The sequence below is a fragment of the Centroberyx affinis genome, unplaced genomic scaffold, assembly GCF_046629955.1.
Source record: "Centroberyx affinis isolate AG114_WGS23_722 - 3 ecotype Tasmania unplaced genomic scaffold, CSIRO-AGI_Caff_v1 ptg003351l_1, whole genome shotgun sequence".
Classification (NCBI taxonomy): Eukaryota; Metazoa; Chordata; class Actinopteri; order Beryciformes; family Berycidae; genus Centroberyx; species Centroberyx affinis.
This window is the reverse complement of record NW_027281347.1, coordinates 250,520-276,922: the sequence shown is the minus strand read 5'-3', so window position 1 is coordinate 276,922 and position 26,403 is coordinate 250,520. Positions and strand designations below refer to the sequence as shown.

The following is a 26,403-nucleotide window of genomic DNA, read 5'->3' as shown; positions in this document are numbered from 1 at the left end:
CAGGCTGACATAAAGAAGCAGAGGTGGATGTGCAGGTCTGTAGTCTGTGCCTGCAGCATTACAAGCAGCATTACATAATAGCATCAAGGACAGCCTCAAACAAAGCCAGCACTCTCCTAAAAATCCTATTGGTCACACACACACACACAAAAAAAAACACAACCAGTGTATTTAACGACTTAGCTGCAGTAATGGTCTTACAGGGGAGGATGAAGAGGGGATTTGGAGAGACATATGGGAAAGATACAGCAATGCAAGGTTCTGGTGAAAGATAAGAGGCTGATGAGAGAGAGAAGGAGGGAAGGAGAGAGCGAGAGAGGCCAAGATGATGTCATCGTATACCTGCATTGAATGTGGTGGTAGTTTGTTTCCAGTTTATCTCTATTGTATCTGCCATGTTGTGCTGTCATAAAAGCACATATAACTAGCAAGTCCTCTGTAACCTCTAAAACATATTTATGGTCTTGTGTTCATGTGAACTATATGGACACCTATTCGAATGCACATGTCCATGAGAGAGAGAGAGTTTATACTGTATGTGTGTGTGTGCCAATTTTTCTATTTGTAAAGACTCGGCCCATCCAGCGCACTGTTAGCATCACAAACAACTGTCTGTTAATTCATAGAAACAAGCAACGCTTAACCTGCATTTGATAGCTATTCGCGCACACACCCCTACATACACACACACCCCTACATACACACACACCCCTAAACACACACACACCTCTACACACAGGTGATTGAGGTGTGCGAGTTCGCATTACCACAGCAGGCCTGCAGCTCCAGTGCGTCACTGCAGAGAACTGAACGCATAGGGGACATCGCTGACGCACACACACACACACACACACAGTCCTATTACCTAGCTGACAGGGTTTTCCCTTCTCAGAGCCAAGTGATGATAGGTTAATGACGCCATTGAGACTCAGGACACAGTGCCTATAGCTCTCTCTCTCTGAAAAGCACAGACTGCAACTATCAAACACACCCAATTCTCTCTATCTCACTCTCGGTTTTGCGCATACAGGCATGAAAACATTTAACGTGTGTGTGTGTGTAACTATGCACCCTTGCTCATTTGAGTGCATGCGCATGAGCGTGCAATGTGCATATGTTTGTATGTGCATATATGCCATCCTGCTTTGTGCTTTCATCTGATCAGAGTGAGACTAGCCCAAAAGTGTCCAGCTAACACTGCAACATTACTGATGCATCGGTGACGCAACTTCAAGCTAGCCGGAGTAGCTGTGATGTACGTATAGTGCTGCGCTGTCCTGCCTGGCCGTGGATTACATACTTAAGTGCTGCATCACTTTAGAAGCCTGGACAAAAGGGTACTTTACTGTCGGACTAATAGCAGCGCCATATGTGCCCTAATGTTCCTACCTTGTGCACATCTGTATTGTTCATTTTGTCATCTGTTAAGCCCTATATCAGCCTCACCAAATCGGGTCATTCTCTTAAAGCTTCATGGGTCTTTACACGCTGTCCTAGCTGATATGTTAACACAGACTTACATGGTGATTTTTACGGCAGAGTCTGTCGCTAGAACTGCGGATTTAAGTGTACAAGGTCATTCGGATGTGACTTTTTGTGCCGCGACATACAGCAACTGTCACAGCGAGGGAAGCTTGGCTCTTGGCTTAAATGAGAGAAGAGCAGTGCGGCGCTGAATGCACTTTGATGCGCCTCTTTGACCTTGACATAATGTCTTTGTGACCAATGTTCAGTAAGCTACATGGTGACACTGAGGCTCTTCTAAGAGCTGACTCTGACTGCAGATGCACTTCTCACCAGTTGACGAACCTTCCTTACTACTCTCCCTCTCAGCTGGGGGAGGGAGGGCGAGCAGAGAGGGACAGGGAGGGAGAAAGAGAGGTGAGAAAGAGAGGCCCAATGTGATGCAGGAGAATGCAGTGCAGACATAGGAGGAGGCTGTGTGAATGCCAATCTCATACCACTCCCTAGCCTCTACACACAAACACACACACACACACACACAGACACACACACACACACACAGACACACGACAATAAAGAAAATTCAAAGATCAAAGGCTGCTAATGGTGAACATGAGGAGCATCTCAGGAGAATTAGCAGAGGGAGAGTCTTTGTGCTCGTGACATGAAACCAACGTGTTTCCTAGAGCCTGTCATTATTTTCTTGCAGTCTCTTTATGTACATACAGAATATTCACTCACACATACACACATATACTGTATAAATATAAATGCATGTGCCAGTCATACAAGCATATTACATATATGGTTGTGGGCGTCAGAGGGCGGGCTCCACGTTTCATATGTAAGTCAGCAGCCCACAGCAACACCCACTGACACTCCCATAACCACATCAGCAGCACTCAGCTACAGTGCGTAATGAAGTGTGTGTCATCATTAAGTGCCCTATATGGTAACACTTTAATTGAATTGTTCTCGGTCATTATACGTGCATCATAAGCACATTATAATTACATCATTATTAAATGTCATAATACACCTGGTCATTAGTATGCCACACTAACAACAGGACATTTACAGCTCTTAGTAAATATATCTGCATATTGTTAATTTTGAGTCACTTTAGATAATATGATGAGTTGAATGTTGATTTACTTATGACATTGTGGCACATTACAAAGAATTCTACAGCTCATAATACATTTGATGTCTTATAAACAAAAGAAATATATAGGTTCCAGTGTTAAATAGATTACTTATAATGACTTAATAAACTGGTTATACCAGATTCATGGCACATCAAAGTGTATTATGACTTATTATGATCTTCTAATGCCACAATGATGTAATTCTAATGTTCTTATGAGGTGTTTATGCTTGCTATAAACAAATATATAGGTTCTAGTGGCAAATATATTTCTTGTAACAGCCTGATAACCTGCTCATGCCAGATTCATGATATATTTTAGCACATTATGTCATTTTTTGATGCAGTTATGATTTGATTATAATATGCTTACTATGCATGTATGACTTGTATGAATGTTTTAACAATCCAAGTAAAGTGCTAACCCTTAGGTTAACATCATCCTTTGTCTGTGCTCCCCAAAGCTATACATCAGAGTCCATTTCCCTCACTGAATGATTCACTTGTTAGTTCTCTCATCCTCCTCGCTCTACCATGTTCACTCTCCTCGCACCTTTTGCATCTTAGCCCCCCTCCACCCCTCCCCACATCTGCACTCCTTCTCTACTCTGTCACCCCTCGCTCTGACGTGCTCCACTTGCTCTCTCTCACTTCCCTCAACTCCTTATTTTCCCTTTGCTCCCTCAGTCTTGGCTTATTTCTCCCTCTGTCTCTCACATTGTCCTCCTCATTCTCTCTCACCCCTACGTCTCTCTTTGTCTAACACACACACACACACACACACACACACACACACACACACATTGCTGTCCCATGTGTCTTTCCATCACTCTCCCCTCCGAACCTTCCTCCCTCTCTTCCTTCCTACTTGAGTTGGGAGGGGTGCTGCCCCCTGCACTCATTTCCAACAGGTAATGAGGTCGCAGTTGATGTGCAACAGGTACAATCACACACACACACACACACACACACAGAATGCATCACCTAGGAGGTCTTGGGGGGTGACTCAATTCATTCCTCTGGGTTGAGGCAGTGTCAGAACACCAATATTCTAAGATGAGACCTAGACACATGTGCACATGTGTAGGCTCTTCACTGAAATGAAACACAGTTCACGTATTCCCACACGCTGGCTCATCCTCACCACAACAACACTGTATGCAGCACAGATTTAATCAAATCAAAATGGCAAGTCAGTCTCATTGGTTAGCTGTGTAATTTGCGCTCTGTGTGGGAGTGAGTGACGGTCGTGCCGCCTCTCCCCTTCCAATGGCCATATTATTACCACCAGTGAATGATTCAGGGTGGTGTGTGTGTGGTGGTGTGTGGCTGCCCCCACCATCCGCCTGCACCAAGGGCGTTCAGTGTGTCATTCACGAACAAACCCTCCACACCCGCACACAAGCATCGACTACACTTCTACTGACGCTGACACACACACACACATGCGCAGACATGCCTTCTAAATGTCGATGTCTCTGTGTGTAGTCTGCACACCCACACACATACAATCACAGGTCAGAAAAGATTTGATAATGAGATGTCTTCTAATTGTTCCAGAACAAAGAAATTCCCACTGTGACACAGAAACACAGACCCACTGTAACACACACACTGTAACACACACACACACAGGCACACTTGCTCGGTGCTCTGTTTATCAGGGCCAGGCCCATCGATCATCCTAGCCTGGTTGCCCGGGTAACCCCGTTATTATTCAAAGCACGGAGCACCAGCTTGCAGAGGGAGAGGTATGTGCATGAGTGTGTGTATGTGTGTGTGTGTGTTAGCTAGGTAGTGGAGGTTCCCATTGGCTCATAGGCAAAGCAGCCACCGGTCCAGGCATTCTCCTTCCCAGCATCCTCCCTGATCTGCATACCTATGAGGACGGACAATACACACACACACACACACACACACACACACACACACACACAGGCAGAAGGGCGGGGGCAAGCGGGACAGAGCGACTGGAGCACAGCTATCTCTCCAATATATTTTAACATTCTCTCCATTTCTATGCCTCCCTCAACATTGGTACCCCAACCCCGCCCCCACCCCCCCTCCTCATCCCCCACCCCCACCCCCACCCCCACTCCCATTTCCCTCCCTCCCACCCATGTGATTTCCATTCAGCCTCCTTCCTCCATTTTTCTTCCCCGCTCTCTGCATTTCATTCAGCCTCCACCCGATATCTGCTCTCTCCCTCTCTCTCTTATTTTTCATTCACATTCTGCGGCTCTAAGGCTCATTCATAAGCAGCACCACTCCTTACAGCGGCAAAAAGTAGGGAGGAAAGGAGGGAGGGAGGGAAGAGGAGAGGGCGGGATGGAAAGGGAGGGTTGCCCCTACTGACTTACTGACTGCTGCATGGTGAGGGCTCCCTGAAAACAGCCAATCCGAATGCTGAGAGGAGGGGAGGGGAGGGAGGGGAGAGGATGGGGGTTTGCATCCATCCGCCTCATCTCCTCTCTCCTCCACCTCCCCTATTCTTCTCTCTTTCATTCATTCACCCATACAGCCATTCATTCATTCCACTCCTCCTCCATTCAGACATCACACACTTCATCCGTCGTTCTTTTGTTCATCTGGTGCAGATGCTATATCACTTGTGCAGCACCTCTCAGTAAAGGCAGTGCACTAATGCTCAGTATTTTGTGTGTGTGTGTGTGTGGCTATTTCCCTCTGGTTGAGGCCAGAGGACACTGCAGACAAAACAACCTCCACTGCCTTTGTTTGTCGAGCAGCCTCATCTATCACTGCATTACCCTGCTGCTGTCAAAGACTAACTGTATTACCCAGAACACTACAACACAATATCACTAGATCACTGCTGCTCATTATCCGTACTTTTTACATGACAACAGGCCTAACGAGACATTCAAATGCCATTCTGAATGCAGGACCGTGCCATCAGTTTGATTAAGAGTATAAACCTGTGAGAGACTGTTGGACCCTCTGAGACCATGCAGTCATTACAGAATTAGGACACCATTAAATACATGAAACCAATGTATTCCTTGAATGCCGTTGTGAATGAGCTGGCTGGCAATTGCGAGCACAAACTAGGGCAGTGACACGGGAGGACAGAGCCAATACAAGCCTATCTGATCCTGCGTGCTCCGCCTCCATTCGCCATGGGAAGGAAGGGCTGCAATCAATACAAGGAAGGACAGAGCGTAAAATGGCCGAGGCCTGTCCCTTGGTTCTATTATTCCTCTGAAAGCTGCCCGTTCCTCACTTGTCCCTGTCCCTCCACACCTCTTTAATCCAGGTGGGGAGGGAAAGTGTGTGTGTGTGTGTGTGTGTGTGTGTGTGTTGAACGGGTGGGAGTGAGAGGAAGAAGAGAGAGCAGAGGCAGGGAGAAAACAGAGGAGAGGTTAAAGGAGATAAATAAAAGTAGGTGGAGAGGTGTGAGATGTGCGGAGATGTGGGAGGAGAGAGGAACACATGAAGAAAACAAAAGGGAGGGTAAATATGGAGAGATGCCAAACAGGAAAAAAGGAGGGAAAGCTTACATGGAAAAAGGTGGAGATGGGGGCTGGGAGAGCTTTGAACTTGTCGCGAGCAACAGCGGATCTGATATCAGCAGGGTTTTCTGACAGCTGCTAAGACATGACTCCTGACCTCAGATCTCTCCCTCGCTCTTTCTCGCTCTCCCCCCATCCTCTCTATGTTGCCAGTGACTTTCCGTCCCATCAGCATTTAGTGTCTGTGTGTGTGTGTGTGCGTGTTGTGCATTTCTGACACTGCGGAAAAAGGGATGTGAGAGGACCTTCACCCAACAGCTCCCCATTAACACTGACACAAAATCCTCCAGCTTAGCCTATAGGTTCCTACAGTGCTACACCTACTGCAGTGTTTTACACACACACACACACACACACACACACACACACACACACACACACACACACACACACACACACACACACACACACACACACACACACACACACACACACACACACACACACACACACACACACACACACACAATGTACACACTCTCATATGGATTAACTACCTCCCAATGTCTAAGGGAGGTGAGGACACAAGCACTGAAACACATGATCATATAATAGACTCATACTTACTCCCAGTAATAAAAGGCAGCATTATTATTGTTTATATCAGATGGCGGACCAGAGAAATCATTCCAGTGTGGTGTGGGAGGATTTTACTCAACAGCAGTGGCAGTCTGCAAAAAAATGCAATGAAACCTGCCTCACTCTGCTTTGAGGAGATGCTAACCCACCTACAATAATTTAATCAATATGGGTTTCAATGGAGTTTTTTACTGCCATAGGATGGTCTAAATGCCACTACAGAGGCTTTTCCATCCTGCAGGAATATAATTCTGGTGGGGATACTTGTTACTTTTGGGGCATGAATATGGTGAAATTTGAATACTGGCACAAAATATCAGCGTTCAGCAGCTTCAATCCATCAACACAGATCAAACAGCATGTGGCTGACAGGCGTCCTAGGAAATGTGCACGTCATCTCTTTCAGTGACATAACACACAGTAACTTGTCCCACAACGAGACAGACAATCTTAGATCAGACAAGCCAATTCTTAGTGAATGACCCACAGCTCACCATAATAGCCCACCAATGGTCGGCAGGAATCTCCTGTGGAAAGTGCAGCTCCTGCAGCTCTCAAGACTGTTGTAAACACCTCTACTCCAGCTATATATAGACTGACTGGCCCCGGGCACACAGGTGGAAGTCTTTGATACCCAATACTGACAAGGAGGGAGAGAGGAGGGCAAGGGAGGCATAAGTGAGGCAACGGTTGACAAGGGAAAAGAGGGATGAGACAGCAAGATGGAAACAGAGGAAGCGGCGGAGGAGGCAAAGTTGATGAGGGGCGAGAGCAACGGGAGGGGAGGTAAACAACGAAGAAGTGAAACGGGTCGAGCTGTGGTCGAGGCAGAAGGGGCGAGGGGGGAGAGGATGACAGGAGGTTACATTGTTGCTAGCATGAGAGCGGTGATGTAATGTTCTTCATGAAAGTATAATGTAATGGTGGACAGACACTGGGCCATACATACAACACAACAGCTGATCAACTTGTCATAGTGATGGCCATTTACAATGCCGCTACTGATAAACCATCCTCAGGAGCTGAAGGCACCCTGCAAGTCAAGGGCCAATGCTGTCAGCAGGTGAGCTAAAAAGAGGGAACAATACAGGGCATTTGGGCGAGACAAACATACCCTATTAAGTCTACTGCATGTAAGATATGGGTACACACACACACACACACACACACCAAAGTCTGGTCTCCTGGTCTGGTTCAGGAGATGTGATATCATGCCCTGGATGCCAGGTGTAGCGGTCTGGAAACATGTAGAGAACATTATGTGTAGGTGGCTAGTTATTCCCAGGCTACCCGACCCTCCACCCCCCCACCCCCGTCACACTCCCGGCATTACATCATCACCCAGCGCCTTAGGGAACAATGACTGAGCACTGACCACTGGGATGTGCGGGGTCATTACATCATTGGTAACCACCCGGGGCAGGTCATAAAAGCATGAGCTGTGGCTGTGTGGCAGGCGGGAATAGAGCAGAGTGTGTGTGTGTGTGTGTGTGTGTGTGTGTGTGTGTGTGTGTGTGTGTGTGTGTGTGTGCGGATCATTGTTAATGCTTGGTAATGTTGCTAACACTCATGCAGGTCAGCGGGAGGGTCAGTGACTGCTTGACACAATGCCATGACACTCACAACCCCAGGCCTAGCTTACCCTGCAGCCAGCCCAGTATGTAATGAGCATAGTTATGTCACATTATAGGGCTGTATAGGACACACAGTGCCTTGAAAATGGTACATCATTACTGTATTGAGGCTACAGTATATATTCCATGTCGTAGTCCAGTTTCATAACTGATCCTTAGTGATGTTGAGACTGTTAACTGATAATTTAGGATATGTAGGCCTATTCATAAGCTCCAGCACTTCAATATTTATGGGATTTCCAGTGCAAATGTGCACTGAGATCATACACACAATGTACAGTTCTGACAATTTTACTTATCCACATAATCAGAAATGTTACTGCACTCTTGTCTGTAGTTGAGCAACTTTTCTTTTTAAAGCATATCACACTGACCTAATGTCAGTGGGTCTCTAAGTGGGTGTCTGTGTGGGCAGCACAGCCGATGTACTGACAGGATATGCAATTAGGAACGATTAAACCACCTTGTTGATCACATCCCTAATACTGCAGAGGCCGCACCGGTGTCCGACCATGTGAGTTTGCATCGGTGTGTTCCATTTCAGATGATGGCAAACCTGCCCGCGCACGGAGACGGGTTGTGCATACTGTGTGTGGCCGTAGTCGAGATGAGAGGGTTGATACTGCTGAGGAGGAAGAGAAAAGCACTTCAGAGACAGAGGGAGAGGGGTAGAAAGAATAATACCGAAAGGCAGAAGTGGGTTACTAAGTAGGTAGGGAGGGAAAACAGGGTGATGGGGAAAGCCTGTCACCCAGGCAATAGAACAGCATGAAAAAGAGATGAGGAGGAAGAAAAGAGGTTCATAGATGACACAGAGGAGGAGGCTGAGAGTGTGGCAGAGTAAAGGAAAACAGACAGCATGTGGGTTAGGTGAAAACAGGAGAGAGGGAAAAGGGGAGGGCACAGAGATGAGAGGGACAAGTGGGTGAGGGCAGGGATTGAGAAACGAACAAACAAGAAAGCAGCGTGTGAAATGAAAAGAAAGACAGCTAGGTGAACACAGATACGACTAAATGCACCGTAGGAAACCATGTTTTGTGAGACTGCACGAAAAACTGCGGAAGGTAAAATGAGACGAAGAGATGGAGGAGAGTTAAATCTGTCATCAACATGCAGCAAAACAAAAAAAAAAAAGCGCTCTGGTTCTCCTCATCCATCCATCCTTCCCTGCCTCTCTTCTCTCATTTTCTCTGTGCTGTGCAGATTAGTCTAATGGAAATGACCTCCGCTGGAGAGAGCGGAATGGCCCGAACCTGATTAGTAGGTAAATATCCCTTCTGCACTCATCCCACACACACAGCACCATGGCACCTTCCTCTCTTCATGTCTTCCCACATCTTCCCTCCTCTCATCTCCCCTCTCCACCTCTCTTTCTGCCTAGAATTACACTCCAGTCCCATATAGTGAGGGGTAATTCACTGTCAATTCATATGGATAGCCTCTCTGATTTACAGAGCTGAGGAGTGAGGATGGCAGTAGGGAAATGCGTGTGCGAGCCTGGCGGGCGTTTGTCCATATGCGACGATGGCAAGTGGTTGCAAGAGCCCTTCATGTCTGCTCAACACGTGAAGGTTCACACATTTATACAGTAGGCTACTCTATATATAGCTTTGTTTCATGCATATGTGTCACGAAAGAAGACAGCAGCACGTGCCGGTGACAGAAACGTGCGATCCCATGATTGTGAAAGGGAGAGGGAGAGAGAGGCCCGCTCCGAGATGAGAGCACTCAGGCGGTGTAATGGCTCTCCTTGGGTTTAAATCAGCACGCAGAAAGCGGTCTGTCCTGGTGTTGCCTGCTGCAGTGTAATGCAGGAGAGAGGCAGGAGAAGGCATTTCATACATCAGACTCCAGAGGCCTGGAGCCCACTCACGCCTCTGCTGTAGGTGTGTCTCGATGACGCACGACGGTAAAGTGTAGGTGCGTACTATGTGTTTGTGTCTGTCCGTCTGACATTCTCACTGGGAAAACAGTAAGGGGGAAAAACAATCATGGGTTGTCCATTTTATCACCATCCTTTTCACAATTGACTGTCGATCAAACGCAAATGCAAGAGGCAATTCAAAATGTAGTGTTGTCAGCCAAGAAGGCAACAGACCGACTTCATCAATATCCAAATTAAGACGAAGGCATCCAGGTCTAATGAAGTTGCTTGTATATTGGCAGTACTGTAGGCTTGCAGGGAGGAGACAGGAGTGAAACACAGGGAGCTTTCTGGAGAGGAAAGAATACCCAACTTCTGACAACCTCCCCAATCCCCCTCCCCTTACACACACACATACACACAATAGAAAGCCCCTGTCACTCCTTGACACAAATTTAACGAACCCCCCAGATACACACACACACACACAAACACATACACACAAGTGCCACTGTGCATACATAAACAAGGTCCGCATCAGCAAAGATAGACCACTACAGCCCTCTAGGCTTCTGTAGAGGTACAGCAGTGAAAATGACTTTACACCTGGCATTTCGGCATACTATCTTTGTCTAGAACTCATCAATTATCCTCAAAATACTACAGTCTTTGGTTTAAACAATCAACTATAACTTCAGGACTGTCCTTCAGCTGTCCAAACCCGTCTTCATCAAAGATGTCCATGAATGTCCTTGATCAAAAGTGACGACATTAAAGTGTACAGCTTCATCTCGGGAAATAATGCCTGGTTTGACCACATGAATAACATGGTAAAACAATCAAATGAAGGACTACTTCACTGTTTGTAACATGCAGCTCCGTAGATCCACACTCCCCATCAGTAGAAGGCTATTCAAATTTTAATATGGGGGTGATGGACAGGTAAATGCTTGTTTTGGCATCACATATTTGTCTAAAGTAAATATTAACCATGGGGGATACATTGGATAATGTACTAATAGTGATGATGCCATCTCCCTTCATCACCCTCTCAAATCAACCCCTGCATTTCATTTTGTGCTGCTCCAATACACACAAAGCAACAGCACAAAACCTGCGTTTCCACATTTTTGAAGCATGTCTTATAGCAGCAGGGCCATTAAGACAAACACTGCAGGGAAGTGGTGCTGAGTACAAGATGACTAGGTGTATCTTTATGGTAGAGTGACATCTTGTGGAAATTTGTGAAACTGTCAACATAGCAAACTCCTGCATGGGGCTATCAGCACATCTCACAACAAGGTGGACTAATGCTTCTACTGATAATGATGGAAATGCCAAGCTCAGACTCATTCATAAAGAACACTTAGCTGTTTTGCATGACCTGTTGGTATGGCAGCACAAATGCCACATAAAAGTACAAGATTAGGAGATCCTGGGTGCCAAACAGGATTCTCTGCATTGTTAAACTCAGGAAAGCTACAGAGATCCTGTCCGAAAGCATTTATGACACTGAAGAGTGAATCTGACAACCTAGTATGCTGCAAATGTGTCCACACCCAACCAGACCCCACAGCTACTATAATGTTATCTTTTAATGCACTAAATGAAAGGCCATCTCTACTACACACACACACTAAGGACATTCTAGGAGGATTAGATGGCAGTAGTGATGATGATGCCTTGATGATGATGATACTGATGATGACAATATGTTGATGGTGATGATAAAGGGTGGACTTCACTTTGTGTCATTCATATGCCACGCTTGTGACAACTTTTGACGGCAACAGACAGTCTCCCAGTCAAGGTTTAGTTACAACTCTGGACTAATGCAAGATGGAAAGCAATGGATTGACGTTGACTATTGATTAAATATTGAATTTAAAATGTTGATTAGCTGGGCATACTGGGCAATATGGATGCACATTTCTCAGTAAATAATAACCATCAAGTATTCAGCCAAGCCATAGTATAAATAGTATTTTATATTTGAAAATGTATAAAAGGAAATCTGGGGGAGCCAGTTTGAATGGGCCTGATGCTGATTGATGATTTTATATTTTCTACAATTTCTTATTTATGTTAATGTTAATATTCACTTATCTTAAGATTCTATAGGAAACATTCTATTCAATAAATATTGTTTGTTTATACCTCATTCTGTTCTGTATAGGTCTACTTATTCTTAGACCAACAGATGGAGCAAACTGTTTTAAAGAGGGAGGATTGTAGTGGGAGCACTGGGGTGTCAGGTGTGACTGCGTGGCAATGGCAGATGGTTTAGATGGCTCACGGGTCAGGTAGGAGGGCCCCTTAGCAGAATTTTGCTTAGGGCCCCAGGGAGGTCAGGACTGGCTCTGAACAGAATTTTCCTGCGAGGTATAAAGTTGATCAAAATCAAACAAAAATGGTATAGCAGCCTACAAACCAAGAACAAGAATGGAGTCATCGTTCTTCATGTGTTTGTCCAAAAGATGCTGGAATTTGGAGAAGTTGCCCAACCAGTCAAAGCACTGCTCTGTCTTGTATCTCTCATCCCAGTAGTCGACATCTTTGTATCTGGAGTTGTCATCTGGCAGGTGCTCCATATTCTCTCTCACTGGCATAATGAAACCACAAATATGTAAACATGACAAAAAAAAAATCGCGTTCAATGTCTATGTCTTGTTTTTCATCACAAGCTGTAATTTTGGTCATATTATCACTACGCGCATCTACTGTGACAAGTGACGTTAATCATTTCGTCTTCCAAACAACCAACTGCGGGCTATAACGCTCTTGCAGCCTCTTCCAAGGTAGGCAAAGGCGGATATAACTGTATCCACGCCCAAGGTGCCCGGCAGCACAGTGCATGTGTTGATACTTTGGGCTTTTGGGCATTTTCCAAACTTCCAGTCATTTACATATCCTACACAGAATGGGCTCTACCCAATCACATATTCTTCCCCACAATGTACTTACGAAATTATGCGTCCTCGTAAAACACCAAGTCAATAAAAAAGCAAATAGATACCGCTGAATAAATCCACGTGTTGTAGTCTTATCATCTACCAAGCATTGTGGGTAATGTGCCCCGGTTACGCATAACTGGTGCAGCTGAATCCAGCACAGTGCTATGATCCCAGCACCGCGTTACTGCTTTATGGATTTTGGCATAATCTCTCTATTGGTGTCGAGAACAGACTGCAGAAAACTTTCACGTGCGCTGTGTGAACCCTCTTCCTGACTCCACATCGAGGCGGAGCAATATTTAACCCTTTCGTATCCCCAAACAATGACGCATGGTGCCTTCACGTGATCCTTGTAAGCTCCCACTCCCAAGATTGGAGATCGTAAAAACGACTCGTCGGCGCATTGAAATGTTTTTGGTTGAGCAAAATGGAAGAGAAAATGCACATCGGGCATTGTTGTTATTTACCAAAAAGTTGTATAGTTGCATATTTGTTATACTCAAGAGGATAGCTAAAAGCTATAGTGAAAATAGAAACAATAATAATTATTTACATAGAATACCATCAATTGTTGGCATATTGTTCTTTATGTATATGTGACCACCATGGAGGGGATGCCACTGAGAATTTAACCCTTAGCTATTACACCCACAGTTGGACTGGGGAGGGGGGACCTGAATATTATTAGGTTGTTCTTGTGCGTTCACTTGTAATTGCGATATTTCCGACGGCACCTGAAAGCATCACACGAACAAGTAGGCCAGCTAGCAAGTGTATTCTCGGTTAATACGGTAGACGGTGACTGTTGACCCTTTTCCCCATGTTTTTCCCCATGTTTTTCTCCATGTTTTTCTCCCTCCCTGCAAATGTTTTGATCGCCATATGCATGCAGGCTTTCTTATTTGCAGCGAACAAACAATAGGACTATCTCGCGGTAACTTTGTTGATTAGACTTTTCTTTGCCTTAGTCTAGAACTGGTTTTATTGTACTTTGTCATTGCATGTGATCTAATTTAACATTATTACTACCCAGAGTTTGAATGCTTTGAATGCGTTTTATGTGTATTTACTGTATTTACAGTTGTCTAAAATCATTACCATTAACAGATCAGCCGCAGTAAACCCTTTCCCTCCCCCCTAGATGAGGACCCTTACCAGGAACCTTTCATCCCATTATAAATCTCTAACCAGCTTCTCAAGACTACTCGCGAGCCAGATCCACAGACACAAGGCATCTCTTCCTAAAAACTTTTCTGACTATGAGAGCATAAGGCTTGATTTCAACCCTCAAATCCCAGAATATTTCAACTTTGCCAGAGATGTCTTGGACAAGTGGGCAGAAAAGGAGAAGGTAAGCATAATAACTTCTTTATTTGTATTAAAGTAGAACTCGTTTTTTTATTCATATTTTTATTATTGTGCAGAGAATTTAACTTAGAATATATAGTATATATAGAATATGACCTTTTCATTGTTGTAGATAAATGAATGAAGCAGAGTAGGGGTTTCTGGCACAACTTCACCTACTGCCAAGGTGCATGGAGAAGGGAAAAAGGCATAGATATATAACACGTTATTCTATATATATAACATATAGATATAACATGTTATTCTTTTATGATGTAGTTTTTACAGGCCACATCATATAGGCACATTTTGGGTTGAGGCCTCTTCTGTACAAACTCAAGTACCACCCCTTAGGTGCACTTCTCCAGTTAATGACCCAATATGGTGTCACCCATGCCCCTTATTGGACACTCCCCTTGCCTCTCTGCCAGTCTGGGACAACGATGAAGCCACATGACCATATACCCAACCCATCTTTGTAGGTACCCCATTGGCTTATATGTGTGTGGATGTATATGATTGGTTGTCTTTTATTTGTTTTACGTTTTTGAATTTTTTCTGTTACCCTATTTAAATGTTGTTTGTAAGGTTTCATGATGACCCTGATGAAGGCCACAAGCCGAAACCCGTTGGTCTAACAATAAAGTTGTTCTATACACTACAAGTGTTTCTGCAGTTTTGACCTTTTTAGATAAATGAATGAACAAATATTTTCCCTCAAAATCAAAGTAGCCTACTGTCATAACACACACACAAATGTCGTCCTTACCCTTTTGCCTTGGAGGATGGAGAGAGAGCCGCTAACCCTGCCTTGTGGTGGGTGAATGACAGAAAGGAGGAGATCCGGTGGACTTTTGAGGAGCTGGGCTTCCAGTCTAGAAAACTGGCCAACGTGCTGTCAGGAGCCTGTCAGCTCACCAAACAGGACCGCCTGCTCCTCCTCCTGCCCAGAGTCCCAGAGTGGTGGCTGGTCAACATCGCCTGCCTCAGAACAGGTAATTCACTGTGTAGAAACTGAGAAAGAAGCGCTTATTATGGGGCATTCAGGGTCCATAAACACTTGAATTATAGTGGAGAATAGATATCAGGTGTTCCTCGTCAGGCATGCTCTGTCATAAGATGGAGGTTCAATTCCTAAAGTCTCACCTTTTTGTTTTTGAAACTTTTACAGTTGCATTATTTTGTGATTTCTCACATATCCACCCAAATCACTCGGCCCTTACAGCATGGATTTATACAGTGTTATGCTGTTTGTCGTTAGCTGTTAACAGTGTTGGGGTCGTTACTGGAGAGAAAAGTCATCCTATACACATTACTTTGCATTGCTTTTCTTATTATTCCCTGAGAAAAGTAATATTTACACTACTTGTTACATTACATTGCGTTACACCCTAAAACAATTGTGCTAAGCTTACTTGCACACATTGGGCCAATAAATATTGTTACCAGCAGAAGTATCTAAATAATGACAGACACAAAATCTTTCTATATTCATTTTGTTGGCTCATAATTCCATTATTTCCTACATGAATTGAAGTTAGGGTACGACAAGGAGAATCTTTTGCTAGATATTGCACCAATAAAGTGGTTAAAGAGGCTAAAAATGTAATTACAGTAACAACCTATGTGTTAGATCAGTAACTGTAATGTGATTACTGAAATTGGAACAGTAATGCCCTGCCTCCGTTACATGTGATTGCAGTAATGCATTACTTTGTAACACCCCCCCCCCCCCCCCCCCCCCCCCCAACACTGGCTGTGAACGCTCTCCCTTGCTGTGTTGTGGCTTGCCGTAGGGACAGTGCTGCTGCCTGGCACCTCTCAGCTGACAGCCAGAGATATCATCCACCGGCTGCAGACCTCAGGGGCCAAATGTGTCATCGCAGATGAGTCTCTAGCTCCGTTGGTGGAGGCCGTGGCCAGTCAGTGTCCCTCCCTGCACTCCAAAATACTAGTTTCCGATAAGAGGAGAGCTGGATGGAGCAACCTCCGTGATCTGATGAAGTACGTAGAAGGACAAGGCTGCAGAATTGTCTGGATCAAGGTTCAAATTTCACTAACCCTGTTCTGTCCTTATTTTGCAGGAAAAATAAGTGAGAGATACAAAACTGATTAACACAAATACATTTTCCTCTACCTCACTCTATTTAGTAATGTGTCTAGTGACCATGAATGTGCGAAGACTCGCAGCGTTGATCCTATGACCATCTTCTTCACCAGTGGGACCACAGGGTCTCCTAAGATGACCCAGCACAGCCACTGTAGTTATGGCATAGGCCTCACCGTCAATGGCAGGTAAGTGCAACACCTCCTTCTTGATTTTAACAATATGCAGTGCATTCAGAGTGTATTCCTGCTTTGGAGACACCTGTCATCTTGAGAGTGTTGAGGATCTCACCAGTTGTGATGAGCGTCTCCATTTCTACCTGGAGGTACTGGTTGGACCTAACAGACCAGGATGTGTTGTGGAACACCTCAGATACTGGCTGGGCAAAGTCGGCCTGGAGTAGTGTGTATGCCCTTGGATCCAAGGAGCCTGTGTCTTCATACACCAGATGCCTCGCTTTAACAACTCCACTGTGCTAGAGGTGAGAGGGCGGGGCAGGCAGTATGGAGGCTGATGGCCAGAGGGAACCAGATGACTATTATCCTCTTTTTTACATACCTCACACCTTTTGTTAGCTTACACTTGCACAGTGCAACTTTCCATCCTGTCTTGTTTCTATCTTTTCATTTCAGACTCTTTCAACTACCGTATATCAACATTCTGTACGGCTCCAACTGCTTACCGCATGCTTGTTCAAGAGGATATGTCTAAGTACGTTTATTCATTCTAATTTGATATCACACATTAGACACACATTTATCTTATTACCAATTCAAAGTGGAAAGCAAAGTAGCTGAAATGTGAGTTCTTTGCCTGTCAGGTACAACTTCAGGTCGTTGCAGCACTGCCTGTGCGCTGGTGAACCTATTAACCCAGAGGTAATGAGGAAGTGGAAGGAGGCCACTGGGTTGGATATCTATGAAGGCTATGGACAGACTGAAACTGTGAGTTATGTCAACTATAATTAAGTTTAAAACTTAAATAGTGTACTGTTTGCTTACGTATGTAATGTGAATGTTCTGATTCCTCAGGTTTTGATAGCTGGTACCTTCAAGGGGATGAAGATCAAACCTGGGTCTTTTGGAAAGGCATCGCCGGCATATGATGTACAGGTAAAAAATACTCTGCAAGTACAAGAATGTAGATGCACCGCATGCCTACAGGAGCAGGGATAAAGAACTAACTATCGAGTATTTGTAACGTTTCTCAGATTGTGGATGAGAAAGGGGCTGTCCTGCCCGAAGGAGTGGAGGGAAACCTTGGCATCAGAGTGAAACCCCATAAGCCATTCTCTCTCTTTACTGAATACACAGTGAGTAAAATCACTTGACTTGGAAATACTGGGCATCATAGTTAAGAGACAATGTGAAAAAGGAGAGAAGATTGAAACAAGGCTGAACATGTCCCCCACAAATGCAAGCAACCCTGAGGCCAATCAGGAAAAAGATGCATCATCCCTCCAAGTTCCATCAAAATCAGCCTTTAATCATAGCGCTCCCATCAGACCAATCCGTTTCCTATCTGCTGGTTTTGTCCGCAGTCAAGAAGCCGCCCCATTGGCTGGCATAGGTGTGCTTTAGTATAGTAAAGACTCTGAAACACCAAGACTGATTGTAACATATCTCATATTTGTTTGCTTTTGAAATAAACACACACTGACTGCTCCAGGACGACCCAGTGAAGACAGAGGAGTGTTACAGAGGGGATTTCTACCTGACCGGGGACAGAGGGGTCATGGATGAGGACGGCTACCTGTGGTTTGTGGGACGAGCGGACGATGTCATCCTCTCAGCCGGGTATCATGGCGCTCATTGCAATGATCTAATCTACTTCACATCAACTTTTCGCTAATGTTAAGTGACTTCTCTCTGTCGGTGGTGGTGGCAGGTATCGGATCGGCCCATTTGAAGTGGAGAATGCTTTGATTGAACACGAGGCTGTGGCTGAATCAGCAGTGGTCTGCAGCCCTGACCCAATCAGAGGAGAGGTATGCAGTCAAACCTGGTGGAATTGATTACCACTGTAAAAAAAAAAAAAGTCAATTTCTATGGTGATTGCTACTTTAGCAAACAGCTTCAACTGCGTCCTGGCATCTGAGTCCAGAAGCCAATAATATGTAATGGTGAAGTGTGAACTATCAATGAGAAAGAGTTCGGATGAAAACATTGGTAAGCAATATTTTCTTCCTTCCAGGTTGTGAAAGCGTTTGTTGTGCTGACAGCAGAGTATAGATCTCATGACAAAGAGCAGCTTGTGAAAGACTTGCAGACACATGTGAAGAGAATGACTGCGCCATACAAGTATCCACGCAAGGTATCTTCAAATCGATAGGGAAACAACATGCTGTAATATTGGAGATGTGGAACATTATATTTTCTTTTCTTACTCTATACTTTCTCCAGGTTGAGTTTGTGGAGCAGCTTCCCAAGACGATCAGTGGTAAGATCAGAAGAGTGGAGCTACGCAAGAGAGAATGGGGACAGACTTGAATTTTTATCTGAAAAAGTGACCATCAGGACATTGGAGCTGCACATTTACAGTATATTTTATACTGGTAGCGTTAGTATGCCTACACTTACCTCTTGGTTATTGTCCAAATAATAGGAGAGTAAACAATGAAGAAAACCTTTTATTCATTCATTCCTATCAATGTACCGTAGTATTATACAGTATTCATTGAATCATTTGCTTGTTTGTGCATGGTCTGCTTTCTTTTGTTACATATAGGCTATGTGATGTTAAAAGCTCTATAGCTGTCTGTCTCTAATAGCCTGGTATAGTCTACACACACTCAGAACATTATACACTTTGTAGATCAAGGCAATGTTATATTTGGGTTGTTTCACATTGCTATTTTCAAGCATTTTCAACCACAAGCGTTTTCAACAACTGCAAAAGCACGATCACCTCCAGAAGTTCTGTATTTTTGGCTGATAGTATGGGTTTGATTTTTGCAATATTTCTCAACTGAAAGAAACTGAATAAGCTTAGTAATATGAGGTTCAAAGTTCAAATGTTGGTCAAAAAGAATACCAAGATTCTTAGAGGTGGTCTTGATGTTGCTAGCGAGTGGGCCAATAGAGTGACTGACCTCCCTAGTAAAATAAAATAATATTCTTTATATTAACATATAAAGAATACCATTCCATTGCACTACAATGAATACATTTCCATATATCTGTTTCACTCCTATTTCAGTGATTTTCATTTTTTCATTTCAATTGAAGGATTACAGTGGATTGAAATTGTACAACCTTATGAAACCCTTTCAAAACCCCATTATATAAACTCAAAACTGCATGCCATCAAAAATGAAAAGTTGACAGTTTGGAGATATGAGGTTTCCATCTGACAGCAACGATATGCACTATCATTTTGAAGGCAGCATCGTCCACTATGGCACTAAGAGGGAGAAGACACCTGTACAACATATGGTCACTTATTTGAGCAGTCTGATGAGCAGCTCACTGGTGAAGATCCCAGCAGCAAGGAGGAGGACCATGAACAGCAGAGTCAGGCCGCGGCGTAACAGCAGCTGTCTGAATGACAGAACCCTTCCCACTGTAGTGGTGGCTCTTCCAGCTTGGCCTGAAGCAGGCTCCTCCAGGTCTGAGTCCCACTCCTCATAGCTTAGGAAATCAGATGAAAGGCTGTTGACCTCGGCCTCTTTCTGAGCAGTGAGGTCATGTCCTGGTCGAGGAGAGAGAGACGTATGGAGTTAGGCGTATACACCGTGAACAGCAGGCACGTCACAGTTCCTAGAAAGCTTTTTTCATGCAGCTGTGGAAGGAAAACGAAATGTGAGGAGTGCCTTTGTTTACCCGTGTTTTCCATTGCCAACAGTTCTTTCCTCTCCGTGACCTGGACTCCTGCTCTCACCATTGCCTGACCAGAGACATTAATGACTGCTGTTTGTAATGCAGGTCAAAGACAAATACATATTGTTCCTCAATTGTTCACCAAGTAATATACTTGCATTGTAAAGTTCTCAAATCTGTGATATTACAGCCTCAATAAGCAAAATTCTGACCACTAGAGGGTGACAGAAATCGCAACACATTTATAAATAAAGCACAGCAAAGCCACTGCACTACAGAGGCCTACTAAGGACAAACATTGCAAAGCATCGTCCATAAAGGCTAATAAGCTAAACATACCTACAGAGAAGTGTCACCGGTTACTAGTCTGCCTTTACCAGATCTTTCTCCCACTGAAGGTTACATGTCCCACAATGACAAGTGAAGAGGCAGGTAGCAAGTTTACTAGTTTAACAAGTTTACTCGTTCCTTTCATCGATACCACCATTACGAGAGGTTTTTTTCAAGAATGGGAGGGGGAGAGCATCGCTTTTAAACAGCGAGGGAGGAGACTAGTTAGTTTTTAAAAAATGAAAAAGCTACTGAATAGACCGGGATGAGCTTTGTTCTGGAGCGGAATTTGACAAGAGGTGAAAACACAGCTGGCAGCGTGTGTGGATATTAGTTTGTATCATAATGTCTCAATGAAATCTCCACATAGCACACGTTAGTTTCAGGATTGGTTATGAGGTCTGATATCGCTTATTGCAGGTTTAATATTCTGACATGGAAATTCCAAAGTGTGGTCGCTCACCTCTTCAGTGGCCTTTCTCCAGTTTAGTTTACACAGGAAAATGATGAAGAATGTGGACTGTAGAGCGACACAAACGAAAAGCCCCAACCACAGTCCTACAGCAGAGATGGAAAGAGAGAGTGTCCAGTGGGTATCATACTTGGCTGCCTTCAAACAAGAGTATAGTGTAACAGGACATGGCAATGTTAATAGCTTATCTTGTCCTCACCTGCAATGCCCATTTTGGCAGCAAACATCAGGTACACTCCAATGGGAAAGCCAATGCAATAGTATCCCACCAAGTTACAGACAGCACCAGTCCTCTGTTTCCCTGCTCCTCTAACAATGCCCCCTGTCACACCCTGCACAGATCAAGTACAGGTATCATGTTTTGTGTAGACCACTGGCATGTCTGGTCTGCTTTGTTTAGCTCTGACTCTGACATGAAGTGACTTTGCCCATAGCCCATTTTTTTTTACTTTGTACAGTCACTCACCGCTATGGCATCAACAGGATAGAAGAACACATACAAGATCATGACGTCAGCAACTCTCTGAACAGTTCCTCTAAAAGATGCAAAAATTTGTTTCAGGTGTAGAAATACATAATTGGCAAAAAAAATAAAAAAGGTGAAATTGCAGGGTTTTTGAGTGCTTAGGTAAGGTCAACATGAATAAAACATCAATTGTTAATGTTGCCAGCGAGTTGAAAAATGGTGAGATGAAACTAATGCAGCAGAGTAGTATAGACAAAAAATTAGAAAGCCTTTATTGCATGACTAGTTCAAAAGAACATGTTAAAACAACCAACTCCAACATGTTTCAGCCATCAGGGAGTAGCACACGTCTTCATGCAGTTTGCAGTACTCCTGGGCTTGGTTTTAACATTCCCTTTTGAACTAGTGCAATAAAGCCAAAGGCGCTTTTCGAACCCCTCCTTTATTGTTTATGGCAACAACCTCAAACCAAACAGCATCTTCAAGAAGAAATTCCTCCACACACAGAAACCCAATAGAAACACTATTGTCTCTTTGATTAATTTACAGTATACAGCAAGCAGACAGGCTCAGAATGATAATAATTGAGGTTACTAAAGAGCATGGTGAAATGCAGGATAGCATAATGTACTGCGAGTGTGAGTGTGTGGCTTTCTGTTCCCATTAAATTTGATTTGAGAGCTTCATCAGAGACTTTTAAAATTATTTTGGGTCCAAGTCTGTACAGTTGAGTGTGGTCCATACTCACTGGTCTGTTGTAAAGATGTATCCAATCCCATTTTTAGAGAATCCAAGAATAGCTCCAACAAAACATGAGACTATGACTGGATTGGACATAAGAAACACGCTGTTAATAAAGCCAGGCAATGTTTTAATAGAACTAAGGACTATATATCTATACAATATATGCCTGAATAAGTGCTTTTGTGGTGGTAGGTGGATGCATTGGGTCATACATGTACAGATGATGGAGACCTTGCTGGATGTCTTGGCCTGCTCAGTGTTCCCAGCACCAAGAGCATTGCCAACTCGCATACTGGCAGCTACAGAAAATCCCAAAGGGAACTGTAGGGTAGGATGAGGTTTCAAAAACAATTTTTCAAATTTGGTAGAGATCCATAATCTACTCAGAGTTCCTACACAAGTCTGGAAACTATGGAAAAGTACTGAAAATCAAAATCTTGAAAAGTTCACTGGCAATACATATATGATTTGTTGTGGTAAAGAATAATTTTCAGCTATATGGTGTATATCCTTTTGAACACCAACCAAGATCTTCAAACAGTTTAGAAATGAAGGAAAAAAGTGGCAAGGGTCTGAAATTTTGAAATTAACGGGTAGGAGTCCCTAATTACATGAAAAATATACTCCAGCAGAATTACCATGAAAACAACAGTGGCCAGCTCATAAACTATCGACTGAGCTCCGAGCTCAACCTCGCTAATCATGCCGGCCAGGAATCCTCCGATTTCAAAAGTCCACCACTCCAGACACATCATAAGCATGCTGGGAAAGGCCACCTGGGTGAAGAGACCCCACTCCTGTAGACAGTCACGGGACCAGCCTAAAGGGCAAAGGTTAACAGCTTAAGCAAACATATTACTGAAATTGGTATTGTGACTAACTCTGAGATGTATTTCCCTTAAACTGTGAAGAGCTGTGCCACCACTGTACTCTTTTCTCTACACAGCATTAAAAAGTTTAATATTTGTCAAAGATTATATGTTGGAATGTTCTCAATAGATGGAGTATTTGCACTAGAGATAAAAAAGAAATATCCTACCAGTGGTCAAAATTTCAAAGGGAGAGAGAACTCACCATCCCATGTGGCCTTGTGAAGTCCCATCCACCAGATATAAAAGCACAAGAGCACAGCCAGTGATGACTGTGAGATGGCATTTGCTATTGCAGATCCACTATGGCAGGGTCAAGAGGACCAAGCAGGGTTTACAGTAGAGGATGACAACAACAAAAAAAACACAGGCGTCCATTCATTAGCATCCATTCATAACTTTTTGTCCCCACATGGTTATTCAGATTGTTACTGATACTTGAGATTTAAGTGTAACCCTGAAATTGTAATCCTTAACAAAGGGAAATAAATGCCATAATATTGAGGGTAGAATATTATGTGTACAATAATAATGACTACGTCTATTTCGAACAGGTTCTCATGGTGGGAAAACTCACGCAACATCCAGATTCAGCACATAAAGGAAGATGTAGTTGATAAGTGCGTTGAGAACATTTCCAATGACTCCGGTTATCACCTGGGGCCACATAATACCCTGCCAATTAAAGCACAACTTTGTCTCAATATTAATATTAATAGCAATCTTTCAGCCATTATTGTGTTTCTGTAGATGTGTACTGCACCTGATTCTGAAGATACCGTCCCTGGAGCTGGTACATGAAAGCAGCCTGCAGACAAGACAGCCAATCAGAGTGAATAAAATTGTAGAATACAACCAGTGGATAGGTCTGCAGACAAGCGGAGTGGGATATACGTATAATGGTGTCTGTAAGAATACAGAGTGGACTGAACTCACTGGCAGAGCAGGCATGAAGATCTTCACATACAGCTGGGCGAGTCTGTATAGGAGACAAACAGAAATATATATTGAAGTGTAATGTCATGTGGATTTGAATCATAGAATTATGAAAGGTTATATAGCTTTAAAGGTTTAGATCTCAGTTTAGATCACACTTTGGTAAACAATTTGTTGAAGAACTCATGATATGATGCTGATTCACATCATGTTGTTATGCACTGATGTTGACGATGCATGTCTGGTTTTAGTTGTGTGTGTGTGTGTGTGTGTGTGTGTGTGTGTGTGACCTAGGTCACCATGGCACTGACCTAGCGACCTCTGGGCTCTGTTTGAAAGCGAGCAGGATGGGCTCGGTGTTGATGAGGATCGCCCAGCAGGGAAAACAGGCCAGCAGCAGAATCAGGATTCCTCTTTGGAGAATCACTCCCACACGCTTTAGGTTACCACTCCCATATGTCTGCATTAAACAGATAATAGATCAGACATGCACACAATTTGTGTAAGAAAATAGCTACCACACCTATGGAGAATAATGGAGCATAGTTAGGAGCAGTATGCTGATATGATGCAGAAGAGCATTGTTGAGCTGTTTTCACACGGCCCATGGATAGATCCTATCTGCACAGAGCAGTAATGGATATGCCTGCTCTGATGAGATGAGGAAGGAATGGATAAGCCCTGACAAAGATTGTACCTGAGATATGAGTGTATCACAGGCCGATGACAAACCAGCACCAACGGAAATACCAGTGACATTAATGACCTAGATTGGAAGAAAAAAAAAGATTGTTAAACTGATAGCCTATCTAGATAAGGAGATAAGGAAAAACTAGTTCATGCTTAAATATACAAATGGAGTATACATCAACAGATATTGGCAGGTTCAAGGGCAAGGTTAAGGCAGACAGTGACAGCAAAAGGTGCTTGAAACCAAGATGCCAATGCAAATGGCTATGTAGCTGTGTTCTCACCGCTATTGCTAATGCCACGCCTGCAAGCTCTGTTTTCCCAAGGTGACCACAGAAGACTGTGCTGACAAAACTGATGAGGAAGATCATCAACTGCGAAATGAACTGAAATACAAGAAAACACACACACTTCCTCTTTTTCTTTGTTTGTTATTAACATGTTTTGGTTTGCTATTAGAAAGTTGCCACTGATGTTTATAATACTTAGTAAAAGGATAGTAAATGATTTGTGAAGCATCAATAGACATTCTTTGGGTTTCTATTATAAAGTTGCGACTGATGTTTACTGTAGTTAGTAAATGGTTAATCAATGTGAAATTGCAACACAGATATCAACAGGCTGGGAGAGTAAACTCTGCAATATAACACTTTATTTGAATGTAAATTATTGTTATTAATTTATAATTTATAATTATTATAGTTCTCAAGTGTTGCACAGGATTATTGATCATTCATATTATGGACAACTGATTGATATTCCCTAATAATCATTTTCAGGTTCACTTCAAAACCGTCAGCATATCTTAATATTAACCATTTCACAATTACCTGACAAACCTGGTCACCCTGCTTACTTAAATACCCCCAGGGCTGTTTTTCTTCTGGTCTCCTTCTCTAAAACCTAACTCTGCTCTAATTTGTTTTTTAATAAAACTCTTGTGAGTCTTTACAGAATATGTACATTTTCTACTCTTAAAATAGACGGCCCATGCTTCAGTCCAGAAGGCAGACAAAACTGCATGTTACCAAAATAAAAAGATAAAATATTATCTTCGTCAGAGGGAGCCAAAGGCTTTTCCAGTCACCAGTTCTATCTCTTTGCACTACAACCTGTTGGTTTACACTGAATCTACATTAATGTTTTATTAAACATTTATTATCTTTTCACTAAGTATTATAAACATCAGCTGCAACTTTATAATAGCAGAAAAGTTTTGAAAATAATCTGTTAGTCATTAACACTGATTGTAGCATTTTTTATTAAACCAAGATAGTAACAAATGGTTAACAAATGGTTAAACTAACAATCAGAAAGCCATTATTGTCATCTCTCATCAGTTATAATATAATAGATGATTTTTATTACATTAAATGAACTTACCACAGGTCCCGCTAGTTTTAAAAGTTGGATTATCTCATTCTTGCAGTCCACTGGCAGCCAGCCTCTCAT

At 43.3% G+C, this 26,403-nt stretch overlaps 3 protein-coding genes across 3 annotated transcripts in view; 1 reads left to right on the top strand and 2 right to left on the bottom strand.

Annotated features, from left to right (window-relative positions):
• Positions 1-13,411, bottom strand: part of ece2a (endothelin converting enzyme 2a) — a gene marked incomplete at its 3' end in the record, with an annotated part of 32,993 nt that extends 19,582 nt beyond the window's left edge. Inside the window, exons 1-2 of the mRNA XM_071538822.1 lie at positions 13,183-13,411; positions 12,650-12,820 (exon numbers count right to left, since the gene is read on the bottom strand). Coding sequence (XP_071394923.1) covers positions 12,650-12,809 — 160 coding nt within the window. The remainder of the gene's footprint in view (positions 1-12,649; positions 12,821-13,182) is intronic.
• Positions 13,412-14,313: 902 nt separating this feature from the next.
• On the top strand, positions 14,314-19,142 carry acsm3 (acyl-CoA synthetase medium chain family member 3). The gene is given in 15 exon segments (XM_071538821.1): positions 14,314-14,523; positions 15,304-15,514; positions 16,316-16,523; positions 16,671-16,814; positions 16,952-17,039; positions 17,042-17,107; positions 17,259-17,265; positions 17,268-17,337; positions 17,447-17,570; positions 17,658-17,738; positions 17,837-17,938; positions 18,295-18,422; positions 18,514-18,613; positions 18,820-18,939; positions 19,029-19,142. Coding segments are annotated over 15 exon segments (1,746 nt in total). The 3' UTR covers positions 19,116-19,142.
• A 923-nt stretch (positions 19,143-20,065) lies between these two features.
• Positions 20,066-26,403, bottom strand: LOC139660617 (multidrug and toxin extrusion protein 1-like). Its single transcript, XM_071538815.1, has 16 exons — positions 26,335-26,403; positions 25,236-25,337; positions 24,959-25,027; positions 24,573-24,721; positions 24,262-24,304; positions 24,089-24,133; positions 23,903-24,000; positions 23,531-23,628; positions 23,095-23,276; positions 22,669-22,777; positions 22,461-22,536; positions 21,713-21,782; positions 21,446-21,578; positions 21,238-21,332; positions 20,438-20,511; positions 20,066-20,276 (listed from the first exon to the last, which is right to left on the bottom strand). The coding sequence occupies exons 1-16, from the start codon at positions 26,401-26,403 to the stop codon at positions 20,066-20,068; spliced, it is 1,623 nt and encodes a 540-aa protein (XP_071394916.1).